This window comes from Helicoverpa zea, chromosome 14 (genome assembly GCF_022581195.2).
Source record: "Helicoverpa zea isolate HzStark_Cry1AcR chromosome 14, ilHelZeax1.1, whole genome shotgun sequence".
Classification (NCBI taxonomy): Eukaryota; Metazoa; Arthropoda; class Insecta; order Lepidoptera; family Noctuidae; genus Helicoverpa; species Helicoverpa zea.
Window position 1 is genome coordinate 3,069,039 of NC_061465.1, and position 21,277 is coordinate 3,090,315.

The 21,277-nt window shown below is 35.4% G+C and overlaps 1 protein-coding gene across 1 annotated transcript; it reads right to left on the minus strand.

The window, feature by feature from the left end:
* Positions 1 to 265: 265 nt before the first annotated feature.
* Positions 266 to 20,964, minus strand: LOC124636495 (4-coumarate--CoA ligase 1-like). The gene is made up of 9 exons (XM_047172602.1): positions 20,814 to 20,964; positions 7,412 to 7,651; positions 6,225 to 6,435; positions 5,616 to 5,978; positions 5,109 to 5,294; positions 2,382 to 2,503; positions 1,883 to 2,044; positions 1,489 to 1,659; positions 266 to 1,204 (listed from the first exon to the last, which is right to left on the minus strand). The coding sequence occupies exons 2-9, from the start codon at positions 7,619 to 7,621 to the stop codon at positions 914 to 916; spliced, it is 1,716 nt and encodes a 571-aa protein (XP_047028558.1). The 5' UTR covers positions 7,622 to 7,651; positions 20,814 to 20,964; the 3' UTR covers positions 266 to 913.
* Between the last annotated feature and the right edge of the window lie 313 nt (positions 20,965 to 21,277).

Sequence of the window (21,277 nt, forward strand, 5' to 3'; positions counted from 1 at the left end):
CTAGCAATATAGTTTTAAAAGTAGATTATCTTTAAAGTAGGTAGGTACCTCAGATTATCTATCCACTTACCTATAGTTTATAACTAGCTTCACCCAGCAGTTTCACCTGCGTCACATAGGAACTATCGAACACATCGACAAAGCCAAAAGAATTTTGAAAGCTGAAAGTGGCAGAATTTTCCGTTCAAGCAAACAAACGAAACTTTCTAGCTTTATAAAATAAATAGTATGGATTTAGACAAACCCGAAAGAGAAAAAACAAAAGTATACAAAAAAAGTTTTATATTTTTGCCGATAACAAGTACATAACATGATTACAACATAACATACAGTCGCAATTAACCAAATAATAATTTCAACATTATTTTTATATTTACCCTTAAACCTTACGCAGTCCTCAAAATGATACGAGACTTAAAACCAAATGAGTTATTAAAAATACGTATTTAATGTTAAAGCTTTACAAAAATCTTTAGTCAAAATGCTGTCTTAAATTGCTACAAAAATATTTATTTCCATTCAAATATCGTCGTTTTTATCAATTCGCCTTTCATTCTTGTATAAACTTACAAAATATATTCAAGTCTGTCATCGTTACAAATTAACATTCAATAAACTCTTTCAATTCCAAAATGTACAATTTCAATGATACTAAAACTTTATAATAATGTTCATCTTAAAACTTACTTAGACCGAACAAATTGACTGAAAGTACAGTTTGCACCACATAACTTTGCACCCTTGTTCCTGTAGAAAATATGTATTTCTTTGTCTGAAGTTGACCACTATTTGTCTTCGTCAACATGAATAAAACACTACCGTTCATGCCTGAGCCCTTCTACGGCTAACTTCAGATATCCAAAGTTATTTGAGGCGAACTGTACTTAATATACCCTGATTCTAAATTTTAACCCTAACAGTACTGTTCCTTCAGCACCCTTCTCAAAATCTTGCCAGCTGCACTTTTAGGAACTTTATCAATGAAAGATATATCGTCCACATGTTTATATGCCGCTACTTTCTCATTGACAAACTTTGATAGGTCATTTGTAGTACATTTGTGACCATTCTTAAGTACTACGAAGGCTTTCGGTGATTCTCCTTTGGTCTGATGAGGTACTCCTACAACGGCTGCGTCATCTACTGAAGGGTGCTCACGTAAAATGGATTCTAATTCTGCTGGAGGTACTTGGAAACCTTTTACCTGTGAATAAGCACATTTCTTATAATCTATCAAGATACTCTGTTCTACCTTAACTTCTAAAGCATTCGTTTTGTTCTACAGTTCAATCTCAATAAATATAGTCTTTCATTTAAGGTAACTGCCAGTCCTTGCCGACTTTGGAGTCACTGCAAGAGGAGTTCTTCCAGTAAAACTTAAAAACCAATTGCTCTTAAGTTAGCTAGACCCAGACCATCACTCTGCCTTGCCGAAGTTCTTTAATCATACTCAGCACCATTCAAATCTATGTACCCTTATATATTTACCTTAATGAGCTCCTTTAATCTATCAGTAATAGTGATAGTTCCATCTGCGTCAGCTATGCCCATATCACCAGTCCTGAACCAACCGTCTGCTGTGAAAGCCTCGTTATTGGCTTGTGGGTTATCTCTGTATCCTCGCATTACTTGAGGACCTCGGATAAGGATCTCACCAGTCTGAAATCCAATCCGTAAAAAAATTAACAATTGAAAATATTCTAAAAAGGAATGGGTATTTAATATATTACTATGAACAAAACAGATAAACATGTAAAAAATACTACAGTTTAAATGTGGCACATATTGTCAACGTCTTACAAAAATCAATTTTATTTAGTCTAACTTTATTTTTGCTATTACCTCACTATGGGTATCTGTAGAACTATAAACCTTCACATACCTCTTTAGGTCCCAAATTGTTAAGATCTTTGTCCACAATCCTCAGCTCAGTATTTGGTATTGGTGGACCAGTGGCCTCGTACCGCTTTGATCCTGTTGGTGATAGAGTGACTGTTGGAGAAGTCTCCGTGAGACCGTAGCCTTGTCTGAAGTCTATGTCACGCTGAAAAAGAGAATAAGCTTTGTTAGTATGAAACTTTCATATTCTGGTAGGTCTTTCGACCTTTGTGCATTATTTTCTTCAGAACCCTCTTAAATTTTTTCGACTAAATTCTAACTGTGAGAGATGTAAAATATTGAGAATCTTACAGACTCATCGACCGACTATAAGACCTCTGTTAGTGCAGATTCTAGGACACAAAGAATAGTTGGTACTATTGTGTGGAATGCTTACATAATACAGTTAAACAGTTCGCAGTATTCTGCACTCCTGCGTTTGTATACTGCTCTCCTGCGTTTGTATTGTTTGTAAATAATATCGTTAATGCAGAAGTTTGTACCTGGCATCGTGACAATAATCTTTCGGCATCAGACGCTGCAAGAGGCGCCGCTCCATTACACACGAAGTCCACGTGCTGGAATGTTTTCGCTGTGGCTGCAGGATGAGAGCTCATCATCAGAACTGGAATGGAGATCACAAACAAAGATTAGACCAACATTAATTTATCGTAGAAGAACCAGTCTTCCCTTAAAAAGAATCGTTCTCGTTCTTTGAACTGTAAGTATTTATTATTATTATTGTCGTACATTATAAGTATTGGTTTGGTTTAAACTTCTTTTGCTGTACAGCTTGTATGTGGCAAATCGATCGGTTAAAAATGTTGTGTATTCGTATACCTACTATTTATTTTATCTTTCGGAATAATGGACAGTCTGCTTAGTCGTATCAAAGGAGGAGCTCTAAGTTTGTAACAAAAAAATTGTGATCCTGTTCAACTTCGTTGTTATGATTTTAGCTTTTTTGTGATAAAGGTGTGTCCCAACTTGTAAGTCAGGAATGTTACCAATGGATCAGGCGACCATTCCAAACATTGTTATGTTGAAAAAAAAAGTCGTGCGTCAACGATGACATCACTTTCGTGTATTGTAGTGTCTAAATATGGTTCATTTTACATGTTTAACGATAAATAAACAAGACCATTATAACATGAGATTTGGAATTAGCAAATTTAATCGACAGACCATGACAACGCAAATGTAAATAATGCGAAAGATTTCACATGTTTGTAAAATTAAGATTTGCAACTATTGCAGCTACAATTACTGAAACATCTGTAAGTTATGTAGTACTAAATTGGAACAAGAAAAAAATGATACATGTAACGGATAAAGAACTAAAGGCCTAAATAAATAGTGATAGGGCCAAAGTAACCATTGCTGATGAAAAACAAGTCTACCAAAACCCAGTCAATCAAGTCCATAGACATAATATTAGTAAACAGGACTGCGCATATAAACACAAAAAACGAGCCGAGTGAAACAGTTAGTACGGAGGCTGTCTGTCCCTTTCTAATAGGGTGACTATGAGATTAAGCTATGTGAGACAAATCCGAATTTGCTAAGATTATTAAACACAGATTAGTATTGAAGTTTTAACTTACGCAGTTTGTGACCTTAAGATACTAATAAAGGCTTTTAATAATTAGCGGAAATTAGCAGTATAAAAGCAGGAAGATTCGAAGTGAAGACTGTTTTTTTTGTATTTCTACTTCATATATAGACTGCTGAGCCATTTATGTCGCCTTTCTTCATTTTTTGGGAAGCTATAACAATAGTACAACAGTTTTAAAATCCATCACCCATATTTTGACTCGTTACAAGAATTCATGGGCACCCTAGTTGTTTGGTTTACGAAAATGTTATTTTTAGCTAACCTGTGGAACGATATATTGCAACCACCATAGGATTCACCTTTGCAAGTAGAAACGCAACACTTTTTCACCATTTTAATAGTTTAAATTGATTTAATACAAAAAAATATAAACAAAATTTTAAATGCTGATTACGCGCCAAGAATGTTCAGGGTTACCGCTAGAAAATAAAAAAAAGCAAAATAAAAATTTATGTTGTTTATGTTTTAATAATAAATACGAATAAATTAATGCGATTGCTATTAATTTGTTGACTTACAATTGTTAAAATAAGATAAAAATATAAGTGATTCAATTGTTTTTGGGAAGACAAAACTTTTGATCACGACATTTTTTTATGCTGGCAAGGTGTTAGAAAGAGACAAACAGCCTCCGTTCGAACTATCCCTCTCGGCTCGGATTTGCCTCTGTGTATTATGCAACCAATTTAGTACCTTATTGCGTTAGAATAGAGTTCATTTTCGTAAATATATATTTTGAGCGTGCGCAATCTTGTTTAGTAATATTATATCTATGATCAAGTCCAAAACGGCCTTGAACAGAACCAATTGCAAAATGCCAGAAGTAAACAAATAAAGGAGGTGTGTACGTGAGCGGCGTATGAGTATGAAGTTATTAATACACCGACGATGTCCACACGCGCAAGGCGTCATACACACACATGCATAAAACCTGTCTCTTGTTTACGTACGCCGTTCTCAGCTTGTGTGGGTTTGTTTACGTTTTTGGTGTATGGAGACAGCTAGCTTAACAGCAAATATTGAATATATTAATGTTTTTTTCCAATTGATTTGTTCGTTTTGATTGGCTTTCAAATCGTGTGATTCTGTAGATATTTATGATATGTTCCCTCTTGCTGTAATAATTCTTATATTGCCTTCAATAGTAATACAAAGAGTATTACTTTCATCGTAAATATTACCTGAATAGAATCTGTATTTACGACATTCATTTATAACTTTACAATAAATTTTAGTATCGGCATATCTTTTTATGGCAGCAGCATTATCAGTATCACTAAATTCGTTCAAACAGCCTACAGGATGTAAACATGATAAAAGAGTTTAATGTTTTATTTGCATACCAAACAAACAGCAGTGTTCCCAAAATATTGGAATCGGGCCCTAATATTCAAAAGAAAAAACTCCTCCCTTCTGCTATAGCCATTATGTCAGGAATATATCTAACTGACTCAAACCTATCCATGTTTTTGGACCTGAAGAGTCCCTGTTTATCCTTTGTCAATTGTTTTTACAACTTGGAATAGTGATTACTATTTTGCAGACCCAGTGATCATGTTCAATCCTTTTACTTTAATCAGGAATTATCCAGAAAAATACTAGAATGAATACTTACTCAGCGGTGGTGCAACCATCAGAGTATTCGTTTTCTGTTTCTCAATAGTCTTCAGGAATGATTCTGGGCTGAACTTGGCTAAAGCCACCAGTTTGGCCCCGATGGACAGCTTGTGGAACATCAGGACTGTTGCTGCATAGATGTGGAAGAACGGCAAGACTCCCATTACCACGTCTTGATGGGTTGCTGAAAGTAACAGAGAGACAGATAAATCTAGAGGAACAAAAGTGTAAGAAAGTAATATATAAGGACTTCCTTGTTTTGTGTTTTAAGTAGGTAATCTGCTTAGCAAGTGGTAAGATATACCTAATTATCCTTTTTTTAGATGGGAACTTCCTTACGTACTTTCTTATACACTACCTTACACCTCCCTAATGGAAATTTCACTAACACATAATTGTCTTAAATTTTTCAATATCAGATAAGAGAAAAGCAGTCCGAAAGACGAGATAAGTGATGTTGTTTAGTAAATGACACCAAAAATAAACATCAAAATTCTGAACTCACCAGTAGTATCATGGTGTAACCTTATTTGAGGCTCATTAATCTGCTGGCAATTAGCAATGATGTTTCTATGTGAGAGCTCCACTCCTTTCGGCAATCCTGTCGTCCCACTTGAATAAGGTAGGAAGCAAATATCATTGGGGTTCCTTCTAACTTTCTTCAGACAAGACTTATCTGCGTGAATATCTTCACTCAGTTCGTTAAATAAAGCTGTTCCTTCAGGAGCCGGGTCTCCATTGGTTTTGACAACGACTATTGGAATGTTTAGTTTGGCAAGTTTTAAAGCTTCTTTGACTGTTGGTACTGCCTCTGGTAGTGTGACTATCATCTTTGATGCCGACATCTTTAGCTGGCGTTGTATTTCATCTGAAAATTGTACAGAATATTTTAGTCAATAAATCATTACAATTCTTGAGGACCTATCTTTTATTTCATGAATTGTATTTTCATCAACCAAGTCTAAGTTTTCATTGAAATGCAGTTATTTTTCTAATCCAACTTTCGTAAGTAGCAGGAGCATGGATACTGAACATATTTCTAGCGTGGAACCTAGTTCATAAATTACAACTTCGATTCTAACACCTATTCTTAATCAATCCATAGAAAACTTACGAGCAGTATAGATGGGATTGATACTTGTGATCACTCCTCCAGCCTCCAATATACCCAAAGCTACCAGTGGGTAGTCTGGAATATTAGGCAGCATGATCGCGACTGTGTCTCCATCGCGAATCTTGAACTTGGTCCTAAGGTTCGCCCCAAATCTGTTTGAAAGCTTGAATGCTTGTTCATAGGTGTAGCCTCTGCCTGTTACTGCACAAACCTGGAACGTAAAGTTATCTATGAATACTTCATATTATAAAGCTGAAGAGTTTGTTTGAACGTGTTGATCTCAGGACCTACGGGACGGATTTGACAATTAATTCTGTGTTAGATAGTCTTGTAGATCTTTAACCTTTAAGATCTACTTTTTAATAAAACCCGGTGTGCGGTAAGCCACAACTTCTACTGCTCCAAACAGTGAAGACACGGTGTAGGTTTCACGTGGATTGTTGGCATCTTATATGCGATCAGTAGAAACATTTTCTGAATGCTCTATTTTAAGATTATTGATGCGTTAGTCACAAGATAGCCTTCTGCGAACCGATGCTGCATAGCAACATCATCTGCTATATTATTCATATCTTCATAAAATGGAGTCTTAGCTAGGGTATTTACTAAGGTTTTTCCACGTGTTTTGGACAACATTTTCAGATAAAAAACTATAGATGAAGGAGCTAAACTAACAATAACAATCACTTGATATAGAAGAAAGATGATTTAAAAGTGTATTTTTCATGACTTATCTGATAATTTTCGATATCGTTATGGACGGAATCTTTGATTGCAATAACAAAACAAGAAGCGATGTCCGATTATAGGCATCATTTCAAGTGGAAAAATAAAAGTATTAAGCCGATCCGTTGTCATCTTGATAAATACATATATCAGTAATCTGCTTCGCAAGTGGTAAGATAATAATATCATCTGTGTTGTTATGAAGGGCCGTGTTTTCAACTTATGGTTGACGATCATGTTTTGAGGCTTTTAGGCTTTTTAAAAGTAACCATGTCACGTTTATATTTTTTGTCACATAAAATCAAACTATGTCACGGGGCTGCAGGGTTTCGCAAGCAGTTTGGACCTTAGAAGGATATCAAAGATCCAAATGTCTACGCAAAAGTTTACTGTAATTTTATTAATAGCAATTACGGGTCCCTGGCTTATAACTTAAGATACATCGTAGAAAATATACTTACAGAAGCAGTCCTTTCCGGCCATTTATCCAAATTATGCCATACGTACTCGTACAACGTATAGTTTGGTATTTCAATGCTCTTGTAAGGCGACGTGATCACTCTATCCTGCGTCCATACACTATGTTTTCTAATCACAACACTTGCATATTTCGAACTCTGCTTCACTGTATTTAAAGTCCTTTTTACCGTGAACAAGTTTTTGGCTACCATTGTTCTGATATGCACTGATGTTTACGAAGACTGGATAGTAAATTATTTAATTTTCGTGTCAACAGCTGATATGGGTGTACTTACGTAATTTGTATCCCACCCAAAACAAAAATGTGAAAGGCTGCCAAGTTCGATAATATGGGGATGCTTCGCCTATAAAAGAAGTGAGATCTGAATAAGTACCAAGTTCCATAAACATACCTCAGTTAAAAATAGTTACTTTTTAATGATGTTACTTGGCAAGCTTTCACACACCTTGTTATAAACCTACTAAACGCAATGAATCAAGTATATCATTTTCTATTAAAACTTGCCAAGTAACATCATTAAAAAGTAATTATTTTTAACTTAGGTATGTTTATGGAACTTGGTACTTATTCAGATCTCACTTCTTTTATAGGCGAAGCATCCCCATATTATCGAACTTGGCAGCCTTTCACATTTTTGTTTTGGGTGGGATTTCATTTATTTTTGTAAGGTTGTTTATTTTAATTTTTTCTTATGATTAAGTTAGTTAAGGAAATGTCTTATTTATACTATCTTTCAGATTTTTGAATATGCACTATGCTTCTTACAAAGAAATGAACTAGATTAACTAAATGGACTAGATTTACCAACTGACTGACATGACATATTATCATATATTATGTTCGTGGATCAAAGTTACACATTCGTTATTTTCGAAAGTGACTCACACTTGGCCGTTTTCAGATTTTTACTTTACTTTGACTAAATACAAACCTTTGTAACGAATTTCAGATCGGTACGACCATTCGAAGATATCCTACTTATATTATAAATGTGAAAGTTTGTGAGAATGTATGGATGTATGTTTGTTATTCAATCATGCAAAAACGGCTGGGCCGATTTGATTGAAATTTGGTATGTAGATAGGTGATACCCTGGATTAACACATAGGTAACTTTTTATCAACACACCACGCGGGCGAAGCCGCTGGCGGAAGCTAGTATTATATAAATATAGATGAATTTAGTTCGTTTTAGTTCCTTAGGGGTATAAAACACCTTCATTATTTTGAAACCGACTCACACTTGGCCATTTTCAGATTTTTCCCTTTACCTTGACATAAAGACCTACCTCCATGCCAAATTTCAAGTCAATACGACTATTGGAAGTGGTCTAGGTTTTTGATGAGTGAGTCAGTCAGTCAGTGAGTGTATAGTAAAAATAGCGATTTTCTGACGTCAATATCTCAAGACCTACTACAGGTATATTAATGAAATTTTTTATTTTAGATAAGTGAGGGGGTCTCAACAGATACTAGAAATTTGATATGCGGAAATAAAATAGATTTTGAGTTATAGGGGGGTCGAATTTGGCCCGAAATGGTTCGTGTAATATAACCCACGGCCGGTGTGTCGCTTTTTTTTGCTCGAACTTGGCGGACACACTGCCGTGTGTCTAGATTAAGTAGGTAAACTGTTTGTTTGGTAATAAAGTCGAATGATAGGTAGTATAGGATAAGTGATAGTCATAAGCCGATTGCAGTCTGATAGCATTATGACAGTGATCAACAATATTGATAAATAGAATACGAATATACCTATTTTACTAGCTGTTTTCCCGCGGTTTCACTTTGGGACTACCTACTCCCAAAGGGACCGTATTGAAGTAGAGAGTACTTCTCGAAGGGAAGGAGCCCGTGCCGGGATAAAATATAGTTATTTATTGCAGCTTTAGAACAGTGCAAGAATTTTTCGAATCGCTTCAGCACTTTCGGAGCCTTTAGGGTACAAACAAGCAGACTTCAATTCCTCAGTTACCCTGACATCCAAGTCCATCATGTAGTTTTGCGAAATTAAGGTATACGCCTAAAAAAATAATGTATTTTTTTTACTTGCTACCTAAAAGAAAATTAAAAATAAACAATGAATCGTTTGCACGATAAGATAAAAGGAAGTAGGTATGTTATTAAAGAAGTCGTGAGTCGTAACTAGGGCATGCAATTTCGGTAAAACAAAAATTACCGGTAAAAAATCGGTAATAAAAATATTTTTACCGGTAAACCGGTAAAACGGTAATTTTTGTAATTTTTTTAAAATGTGATATTATAACAATAAGATTGGGTAGTCTTAAAGCAAAAACTAAATAAATATGCAAAGTATAAGGTGGTAAACGTTTTTTGTGTCGTAGGCCGTAACAAAAAACATGTCAGTACCATCCGTACGCGATGTCGCCGACAAAATGCAAGAGAAACGGCTGCGATGGTACGGACATTAAAAAGGAGTGATACCTGAGGACACCGGCAGTGTGAATGTGATACTCAATCTCAATATACCCGGTCAAAGGCGCAAAGGCAGGTCGAAACCGTGGTGGTTGAGTGTCGTAATGAATGACATGAAAATCTGCGAACTCGAAGAGGAAGATGTCTATTCAGGAGGATAGAGCGAAGTGGAAGAAGGAAGATACGGAAAGCCGACCCCGTCACAAGATGGGATAAACGCTAAGAATTACCGTAAAAAATATATTTTTCATTGAAGGGAAAGCCCTTTTTTATGGTAAATCATCAAATGACAGACTCTTTCTGTCTAAAACCCATGTTTTTTAGTAGGCGTTTTATGGACCAGGGTAGCGGTAACTCTTTCGAACAATCCCGCGGCCCCGGCAGGCCTTGGCCCTGCTGGGCCCCACTGGGTTTGCTGACATCTCCCTGAGGAGCCCGTGGAACAACGCGCGCCGCTGACACGGGTCTGTTGTCTATGCAGACGGTGGAACGATGAGCCACTCGAACTCACCGCCTACAGACCGACGCCTACGGTGGCCGGGAGTCGTCTCTCGACCCTTGGCGCCCGTGGTGTCTTCCTGGTCCACTACAGCGGCTGGGATGAGAGGTGCTACTCGCAGTCGCTCCGCCGTCTCCTTCTCGAGCATGACTGCTTCGCAGAAGGGGCGACGGCTTCCCATTCCGTCTAGCTCCGGACCATGGCTTGAACCAGGGAAGGACGCGAAAGGTCGCCGCTGCCTATTGCCTCGACGACAACACGGCGGTACCCTTCCCAGGCAGTGCACACCTGGACTGTGTGCTCCACCGTGTCCTCAGAGCAGTCCGCATGGTGGTGAAGTAAAAGCCCTTGCTCAGTAAGGTCATAGAGTAGGTAAAATAAGCATTAGCTACATGTGTACCTAGTATGAGCTGACAGCTATGAGGAAAAACAGAATAACTGAATGAATACAATTTGTTTAGATTTTATAAATTAAGATGAGAAAGAAGATTTGTATCTAACCTAGAGATAGTTAAGGGCACACAAGTTTACTTTTCTAAAAAACAGCAACTATAACACTCTTACAATACGTAATGTATGCAACATTACATTATATTCAGGCTACATAACAAAGATTTGACGTTAAATGAACAATTGCTATATTTTATCAGAAAAATGTAAAAACCGGTAAATTACCGGTTTCATATTATTTTTACCGGTAATTTAAAACCCGCAAAAATGGGCGATTTACCGGTAAAAACGAAACCGGTTAACCGGTATTGCATGCCCTAGTCGTAACCAATTGCCAACACCTGGTCAAGATCTACATAGGGTATGCCTGAAGAAGCTATCGTTGCTTATTGCTGCTCATTTGAATACTTTATCTTACAATCAGTTGCAGTTTTTAATATATAGCTCTATTTATGTAAGTTCTTTTAGTAATAAATGCCTATCATACTTGTTTTCCAAACTATACATTGTAATCTGAGTCTGAGTATTTTTATTTTATTATACCAAATGAGTTGTTGCAAGCTTTTATGACACGTCAGATACTCGTCTTCGACTTCAAAAACGAATATTCTGAAGAACTGACAAGAAACTACAGAAAGTTTTTTGTTAGTTGTGCTAATTTTCAGTAAAGTATTTTTTAAGTTTATAATTATAGGACAGTCTCTATTTTTTCTTCCGAATCTTTAATGGTCTTTTAATGAAGACGGTAGTGTTTCGATAAATATCTAGCTGCAGATACTGCAGTACAGATAACAGCTAATGGTATAAGACATTATCATTAAATGCTCTCTAATGTCTTTGTCTTAATGGTGTAACAATATTGCCTAATATGTTACCAAAACTAAGGCAATATAGGAACGAAACCAATTATCATCATCATGCCGGTTATAAGTCTTCCATTGCTGAATATAACCCTCCCCGATTGATTTCGAAACGGACGGCTTGAACGCAGCACGCGTCCAGCACCTACCTGAGATCTTTGACATATAGATACAACTATCAAGTCAATGATAAACTTAGGATTAAAAAGAAATCATTTTAATAAAAAAAAATTATTCATCAAAAAGAATTACAATAAAAGTTTGGTAATGACCCTCAAACTAGGCCACAGCCTGTGTCTTGAGGGTCTGATTTGATTTAGAGGATTTTCTCCCACAAAAGGGCTATGAAACTTTTAAAGGCAATCCTGCCACATTTTGTACATGCCGCTCGTTTGTACATCAAACCTATCTCAACATAGTAATTATAATAATGCCAAGGATTTCATAAAGTTACGTAACTTAGGTGTTTTTACACTTATTGTATGTAAACGCAGTCTAAGTATGTTCCCATTGTTGCTCTTTGCTACATGGCTACATGGTTAGCTATAAATAAATGCTAAGTATAAAAAACCGGCCAAGTGCGAGTCGGACTCGCGCACCGAGGGTTCCGTACAAATGCTGTATAGATAAAAAGTGAGTTTCGCGCCAACCGTTCAGTTTAGAACAATCATAGTAATTTCGTGAGAGTCAAAATAGTTAATATTTTTTATTTTATAATATAACTAAAATAGTAGGCCAGTACCTTGTAAAAGTTATTTTATTGAAGTTATTTATATACAACATTTTATAGTCATCATTCATAAATCTGATTGAAAATAACTAATTATGTCTTAAAGGTCATGGGGCATATCTGACCCGCTTTGTAAAAAGTGGCGGACATGAATCAAAGTAGTTTTAAATCGTGGAGAATGGTATGACGTTTCTTTGAATATAAATATTTTATTAAAATTCCATGGAGACGAATGTCCAGGATCGTTTGAAAAATATAAAAGACAAGCAGTTTCAGAGGATTGTACAGGTTGCAATGCTAGTTTTTATTATTAAAGACATTTCATAAAGAAGGAAGGTGCCAATCTGGATGACCAGGATCTGATGAGGATCTGGAAACCCTGAGAAATCGAGGGCAACTCTTGAATATTGTAGGCACGCATCGAGAACCAGACATGTGAGTGTATTTTTGAGGGTACTGGTAAACAGTGAAGGTTTGGAGCTGATTTGATTATGGAGACTACAGAGAGTCAAGGGAACTCCCGAACGGTATGTTGCACCTACCACGTGTTTGGGCTTATTTTATTCGTATTGGCAAAGACTTTCCACAAAGATAGGTTTGACTGCCATTGTGGGATCGACAGCTAAGATCAGATATAGTTATGGGAACTCCTTTACAATTTATAACGTAACCTTGTGTTGGAGCTTATTTTATTTTAGGTGATGAGAATTCACTACTAACTTGGGTTAAAGCAGCCATTGCAGGAATGGGATCTTTTATTTTTGAGGGATTAATCACCTAAAGAGCCCCAGTTTCAGGTTTTTTTCGAAACCGCCTGACGACTTGTAGCTGTCGATTTGTAACAACGACTTCTAGAGAGTAGGATTCGGGGCTGCTGGCTTTACGTTTCTAGAGCCTTGACAAAAGTGTAATTCTGTCCCTTTCTTTGTTTTATAAAGTCGGCATTATTTTATTTTGTAGCATTTTACAAACAAATCCAACTTCAAACATATAAAAAAGCAACAAGAAAACAAAAGCAAGAAAGAAATTAAAAAGATGTTAGGTACATCGGTCTAGAAGTCGGTGTCTAGAGGATGCATCTATATTGATTTAACCACCGAGATCTAAACCGATGCATATAAACAGTTTTCTTGTTGTTTTAGAAGTTGTTTTTTTTTTTTGTAAAAAGTTTTTATTTTTAACTTTTGTGAAAAGTTCTCGTCAATACGAATAATATAAGCCCAAACACGACGTAACTAAAACATACCGAGTTCTCTCGACTTTCTCACGTCTCCATCATCAGATAAGCTCTAAACCTTCACTGTTTGATAGTATCACCAGACATACATCTGAGAATCAAGTTTTAATCCTATGCATGCCTACAATTTCTGATAGTTGCCCTCGATTTCTCAGGATTTCCATCATCAGATCCTGACCTGATGACAATGGAAATAAACGGCGAGTATACTCTTTCACTACAAAGAAATGATTTCTCAAATCCGTCAAACTTGGTCGTTTAAATTCCCCATTGAAATGAGGAAAATATTTGATGTTTACACCTGATTTTCTCTAGATTCCCATGGTTCACATTGATGCGACTAATGCCGTAGTAAATCAGAGCCTTTATAATTATACTGTGCTATATTTCGTTCGTATCCGCCGTGGGTATGGTTTTCATACTAAGGTGCCCAATGACCTTTGAATGATTTAAAATTTTTCACAGTTTAGAGGCCATTATATTTAAGAAGTGTTTGATATGAATTTCACTTTTTATTCAAAACTTTAATATCTCTACGCGTTCATGTAAAAAAGGGTAGGTAGTAAGTTTATAATTATTAAAAAAATATTTTATGTCATGTAAGCAAAAATAATATTTTAATATTTTATGTAACTTCAAATTTATCATTTTCGCAATTTTTCCTTTATCTGTACTATATAACGTTGCTTCGTGCCGAATTTTAAGATTCTGAGTTCACGGGAAGTAGCTTGTAGGTTTTGATTCCCTAGCGTGTGACGGAAATTCGTCTAAGGTGTTGGTAAAACTGCTGTATCTTTTGATCGCGTTAACTTAGAAGTTTGATTTTTTCATTGCTTAAAGGGACAATAGACCTAGGTATTTGGTATAAATTTCAATTTGGTACCTTTATTCGTTCGTGAGAAATAAGGTAGTAAGTTTCATTTTATTAAAATATTTTTATTATATTATATAACAAAAAAAATGAGATTTTCGCAATTTTTCCTATATTTGCATTATATAACAATGCTTCATGCCAAATTTCAAGATTCTGAGTTTACGGGAAGTACCCTGTAGGTTTTGATTCCTTTGCGAGTGTCGAGAATTTGTTGAAAATATCGACATAATCGGTTGTATCTTTTGATTGGCTTGGCTTAGAAGCTTGATATTTTCACAGCCTAAAGGGACAATAGACCCGAGTATTTCATGTGAATTTCAGCTTGATACGTCCACGCGTTCTTAAGATAAAGGGTCTTGACAGACAGACAGACAGACAGACAGACAGACGGACAACAAAGTGATCCTATAAGGGTTCCGTTTTTTCCTTTCGAGGTACGGAACCCTAAAAAACGTTTTTATTAAGCCTGAGACCATAACCTTTTGTCATTTGCTGAGTAGTAAAAGAAAGTACTGAACAGTAGTTTAGTTCCATTTAAGATGTGTCATTACCTAATTGATGAATCATTATAATTACACAATGATTTTTGACAGAGAAGTATATGGTGTTGAACGAAAAATGGTTATGGCAGTATCCGTAAAAACAGTCATTTTTAAGAATATGTTTTTTTTATAACTTCTTATGTACTGGTATGTTGTACATACAACTTCTTTGTCTGTCCTGTTGCCAATTTTATTTGGGGTCTCTCTGTCTCTTGTCATACTAACATTCGGTCCCTTCTTATTCATGGCAAGTATAGTGTTAGTACAACTGTTGTAGATAAATAACTTGTAGTATTCAGAAAACCTATCTTTATCACGGCTGCATAATAAAGACTTGAACTTCTGCATACAATAATACTTGCCATAATACACAACTGCGTTGAACGAGTACGTGTGTCAGTATCTGATGAATACGGCCAGTTCATTCTATAAATAGAGTCTGTCATACTGTCTGTCTGTATGTATATATGTAGCATGAATGTTCTTTGTATCAAGCTTGTTAATTGACGCAGTGGATAAGCCTCAGTTCGTCAATTGTTTTATCCGAATTCAAGGGACATTATGTTCTTAACATTTGGTGTCCTTTTTATAAAGGAAAAGCTGTTGTTTTCACATTGTGAACTTAAAATAGAAACAAACTATTCTCTAATTGGTTAGATAATCAATTAAACATTATAATAATGTTGATATGACTTTTGACGGGCGACAGCCCCCGTGCTAACTGTGTAATGTTGTACCGGTTTTTTCACACGGAAAATCCGCCGGTGTGAAAAAGCTGTAAGTGGCAAAATATTATCGAGTTTTGTCAATAACAATATTTTGGCTAGTTATAAGTTTTGCTACTTTAAATTAAATAATTGGTATTAAATATAGGTAGTGGCTAATTTTCTTTACCACATAATCAGTGAAGTGTAGTTAAGACGCCACCGTGATTTTGATAGCCGTTTGCCATGCCAAATTATAGGACTACCCGCTTACCAATGGATCTGAAATTTTGATATAGGTAAATTGATATCTTTATCTAGATTCTGCCAGAACGAAAACATGATACTGATAATTTTACTCGATCATAATTAATTCCGAAAACACGTCTAAAAAAGTACTATTTTTGAAATTACAAGGAAGTTACACTATCTTTATGTTTCAAAATTACTCTAATATATTCTTAACATCAATATTAACGTTCTGTCAAAGTCATTTTTCCATAACTATTACCAAACATTTTTAATTAAAGTTTTAAGATATTGGATTTTTTGAGCGGCAGCGATCATGATAGACGCTACGCAATTCTGAACCTTATGTCCGTGCTCTAGCGATTGATACACAATGTGTACGGAGACGAGCCAGTCCGGCGATAGCCCTCGTCGAGGTCGGACCTGCGCATGTTGTCGCTCCGGCCGTAGGTATAATAATTTGTGACGATAACTCAGATTTGCGCGCGGCCCTATGTGTGCGTCGGCTTGTAAATATACAACTTTCGCTCGTGTGACAGTGACGTCGTCCGAGCATGACGTGTTCTTATCGCTTTTTGTTATGGGTACAGTCGTTTACAAAAATGTCTAGTTGTTCACGAAGAAAATGTTTAAGGAGTCAGGTATAGTTCGGCCATTCAGAGAATGCGTTCCTGACACGTCGCGATTGAACTGACGACGTAATAACATTCATTGATTATTGATATAATAATGTTGTTTTAATGCTCCTCAATTGTTAAAACGGTAAACAACCAGCAAAAATATTTTTATCGTAACTGCAACGCCATTGCAAAGTTACGTCGTCAGTTCAATCGCGACGTGTCAGGAACGCATTCTCTGAATGGCCGAACGATAGCGTTTCAAAAAATGAAACAACATCCAAAGCTTTTTATTATTACATCTTACAGTTTTTCATTATTTTCTCATAAGTTTTTTCAAATTGACATTGACAGTATCTAAGAAATAAATGAGGTGAAATATCTAAGATGAATTAAATACTCCTTACATATTTTCTAGCTCGGGGTACGAGGACATTAAATAAAAGTGTGGACTTGATTTTTCAAGTAGCGATTCAGAATCATTATAAATAAATAAATATTTTTATTGGGTATTAAACAAATCAAAAACTAACTTAATAATTTCAATAGATATTTACACAGATAAATAAACATTAAATTACGTAATAACTGTTTTTCCTTAAACAGCCGTAACCCCTAAATAACTGTATTTGTACCCGACTGTACCTCTTGTCACGCACACAAAGTCACTGTATATGTACAAGGGTTACCCACACATAACGGCGCGCAAGACTGAGTTGAACTTACTATGAACAAAAAATCTATGGAGACCGTGTTATACTATAAATTCTTTTTTTTACATTATATTATTATTTATATTTCAGTTTTAATAAATATGTTTAAAAATGAATTACTTAGCTTCATTACTTCTTTGATACCTTACAGCTTCACTACATACATTTATAGCATACATAACACACAAGATCTGCGACGCTTTTATTCCTTAACCACTTAATTTTTACTAGCTGTTTAACGCGATTTTAGCCGCATTCCCGGGGAACTTCTTCCTGTGCCCGGATAAAATATGGCCTACATTCACTGGGGATAGTGTAAATCTCTAATTGTGAAAGCAAATCAAATCAGTTAAATAGTTTTAGAGCTTATACAATCCACAGAAACAAACAATCAAATCTTCCCTCTTTATAACATTAGTATAAATTATTTAACACTGGTCAAACGCTTTCATTTGATACCCATATTGAGAGAGCTATAAAAAAACAATGCAATTCAGCATTTTCTGGCGGTGGCTATCTTGGACTTTAAATAATATTATACATGATTCTACATACTAATCAAGCCCTTTCATTTGATATCCATACTGAAGGAATTGTAAAAAAAATATGTTATTCGCCATTTTGTGGCGGCTGCCATCTTGGGCCGATATTCACCAAATAAAGCTAGGAACACTCCCGATTAATTTCATTTCAAACAAAAAAACCTAAATACATATCGATTCATCCGTTCTGGATATACAAACACACATACACGACACACCACACATACATACACACAACCATACGCGTCCAAATTATCATATTACTCTTCATAAAAAGTTTTCATTACAAATAATTTTTGTAAGTACAACAAAAAAAAAATCCGATCAAAAAATAAAAAACTTAGGTAAGTTGCGGCTCCCTATCTTCCCTGTTCGGTTCTCCTGACCCCGCGCTGACCTCGGCGTCTGCGATTGGCGCGAAATTCAAATTTTACACATTGAGTGAAGAGTATAGCTTGCGCGACGCGATAGACGCGAAAGTGTAGTGGGCGGAGCTATCTAAAATCAAAAAATCCGCGGTGCGGTCTTAAATGGAAAACAAAGCAAACGGGTTATCACAATGTAAAAATATAAATAAGACACGTTCATTGAAACAAAGGACTACAAAATTGTAAGGAGAGTCAGCGTGAAGGAATTTTTAAATATGATTATTTTCCAAGTTTCCAAGGTATAAATAAATGTTTTCGTGCCTCGAGAACACTCAAACAGAAGTATATTAAAATAAGGCTGAGGAACAATAATCCGATACTTATCCAGTATTCTGCCCATTCAATTATATCAATAAATTATATCTCCATTAGTTTCGAAGTTTCATATTTCACTTTTAAAAGCTAGTCTAGCTAAACATTACAATATAGTAAGGAAAAAAAACACATTTTACTTCCTTAACACATTGTACGTATATTACATGACGTGATAGGTACATATAAAAACCATAATATTTTAAACCTTTGTTATCTTTGTCGCAACAATAAAACTTATACTTTCTCATACTTTTAAACAAAACATCCGTATAAAGATAAAAACATTTTTATACTTAATTATAATAATACTGTTATAACCACAAACCTGATAATGAGAAATTAATTGATGTGGTATTTGTTATTGTTTTTATTATCACAAAAGAACATTTAAAAATAAAATTACATGTAAAGAAATTGATTAAAAACTTTTAGTTTTTTTACATGCACCAAATTTTTAAAAAAAAATGTACTTCTAGGTGATGTGACCTACAGTCATGAAATATTATGAGTATCTCATTTGATCTGATTATAAGTATCCGAGTTTTTCTCCAAAATACGTAGTATGAGACTCAGGATTTTCCTAAGTAGTTTTTAACTGCCTAGAACGATTCCAAAGATTGACCTCAAAAAAACAGCTCAAGAAATAAACTACCACAATAATTTTAGTACCTAAGTTACGATTAAATTATCTTTATTCGAAGCTATTTTCAATAACAGTTCATCATGGAAAACTATAATATTACCCACGTAAAGAAAGTCACGCCAATGTCATTCAGAGATCAATTGATATCAGTAAAATGCCTGAAGCTTCAGACTTTGTCATATAATAAAGCATGATTATCATACATGATATTTTTCATAGCTGATTTCAAGTGCAAATGAAGGTCAGTAGCTTTATCAAATATGCTTAAATTCTGAATTAGTTTCAGTTCGATGCAAATCGATTTGCATTTTTATCTGTAACAGATGTTTACACACCAACACTAGCAAGGTGGACAAACGATCTTATAAAGGTCGCCGGAAGACGCTTGATGCAAGTCGCCTCCAACAGGTATCTGTGGAGATCTAAGGGGGAGGCCTATATTCAGCAGTGGACGTCCTATGGCTGAGATGACGATGAGATGTTTACTTTGTTAATAACCTGGTTGCTAAATCTAGCTTTGGGTTTACTTACTTGGATTTTTGGCATTTATCCTGGCTTATTAAGTAGTTACAGAACTATTTATGTTTTTTATTTTAAAAAAACTTTCTCGGGGTAGGTATATGCCTAGCCAATTACCTACATTAAAAACATCGCAATTAACTTGTAATGAATTGAATTAACAATTACATGTTTATATCGCAAACCAAACATTGTTTACACCGTGTATATTCCTTCAAACAGTTACCAAAATTAATATATGCTACAAATCTCAGATTTGATCTGAGCTACAATTGTTCAATTCTATTAAACACAAGTATATCATTGACCCAGAAACTGATAGGAAAAAGCCGAAAACTATAAAAAATGTAGGTCACACATTGTCGCGCGTATCAACCTTATGCGTCTAGTCTAGTGCATTGACCCTGATGCAGCAACGCAATGTTTGTTTGTGCGCGGGCGATCATAACCGTTCAGTGTGTATTTTTTTAACGAAGACTAGTGAAACATTACAAAGAAATAAAGCATGTTTAATGTGCTGTAAATATCAGAATAATTTAAGTGGTAAAATTAATTAAGTTATGTTAATTGTTTACAGTACAAAGTTGGTTTACATATCAACTCTTAATGGGAAACATTACAGAATTTTCCGTAGTTTGTTGTGTACGAAATACGATACTTCATTTGAATGCTACAGTACAAATGTTGTCATAGTTTTCTATGCTTCTACCAACCTAATACAAACACTACCACTTTCCCGTAGAAATGGAAGAAATATTGTTGATTTTCAAGTTCAAACATTAAAGTTCAACAAAGTACCGCAAACGTGACAAAGCGTCACAAACTTATTAACTTGTCATTCCCTTCGCAATGACATTAGTTAGAACTATTAAAACCTAATGTTTTCATTAACTATCTATTAAGTTCCTATAGTCATGCTGTCAAATGAACCCTACCGTACATCGGTCAGGAGTTATAACAACAAACGCTTACTGATAACGCTGTTTAAAGTACACCCATATCTCCTTAAACCTGCATTTACTTACATAACAATTCCTAATTCAAATACCAAATCACAGTTTAAACACAGGCCACGCACAACACCGGTATGAAAATAAAAATTTAAATTTCTCGCTGCGGGGTAATGTGACGCCCGCTCACGTCGAGCTCCCGAAGTAAACTGACTTCTAAACCTAGAATATAAGTACTAGTTACTTGTTTCTGGTGATGCTAGTTATTAATCAAAAGACAGTTAGTTATCGACAGCTATATATGTATGTATAACGTTGATGCATTTATTTACATTGCGACTAGTTTGGTGGGTGCTAAATATAGATTCGAATGCATTTTGTTTTGGTGGGAGTGAATGGAACATGTTTTTGTAAACCACGGAAGAAAGAGAACCCCTTCCGTGTTTGGAAGCATACCTATTGCGGTTTGGGACGACCCTTTTCTGAAAGATAATTTTTTGAGATAAATTATTTTGTTCAAAACTATATGAGACAGTCAT

Bases quoted from the DNA above. Each gene is read 5' to 3' on its own strand.
- LOC124636495 (XM_047172602.1), bottom strand. From the start codon at position 7,621: ATGGTAGCCAAAAACTTGTTCACGGTAAAAAGGACTTTAAATACAGTG. The intron at 5,979-6,224 runs GTAAGTTTTCTA...TACAATTTTCAG, and splicing joins CAATCCCATCTATACTGCTC to ATGAAATACAACGCCAGCTA. The intron at 1,205-1,488 runs GTAAATATATAA...GCTTATTCACAG, and splicing joins GATTAAAGGAGCTCATTAAG to GTAAAAGGTTTCCAAGTACC.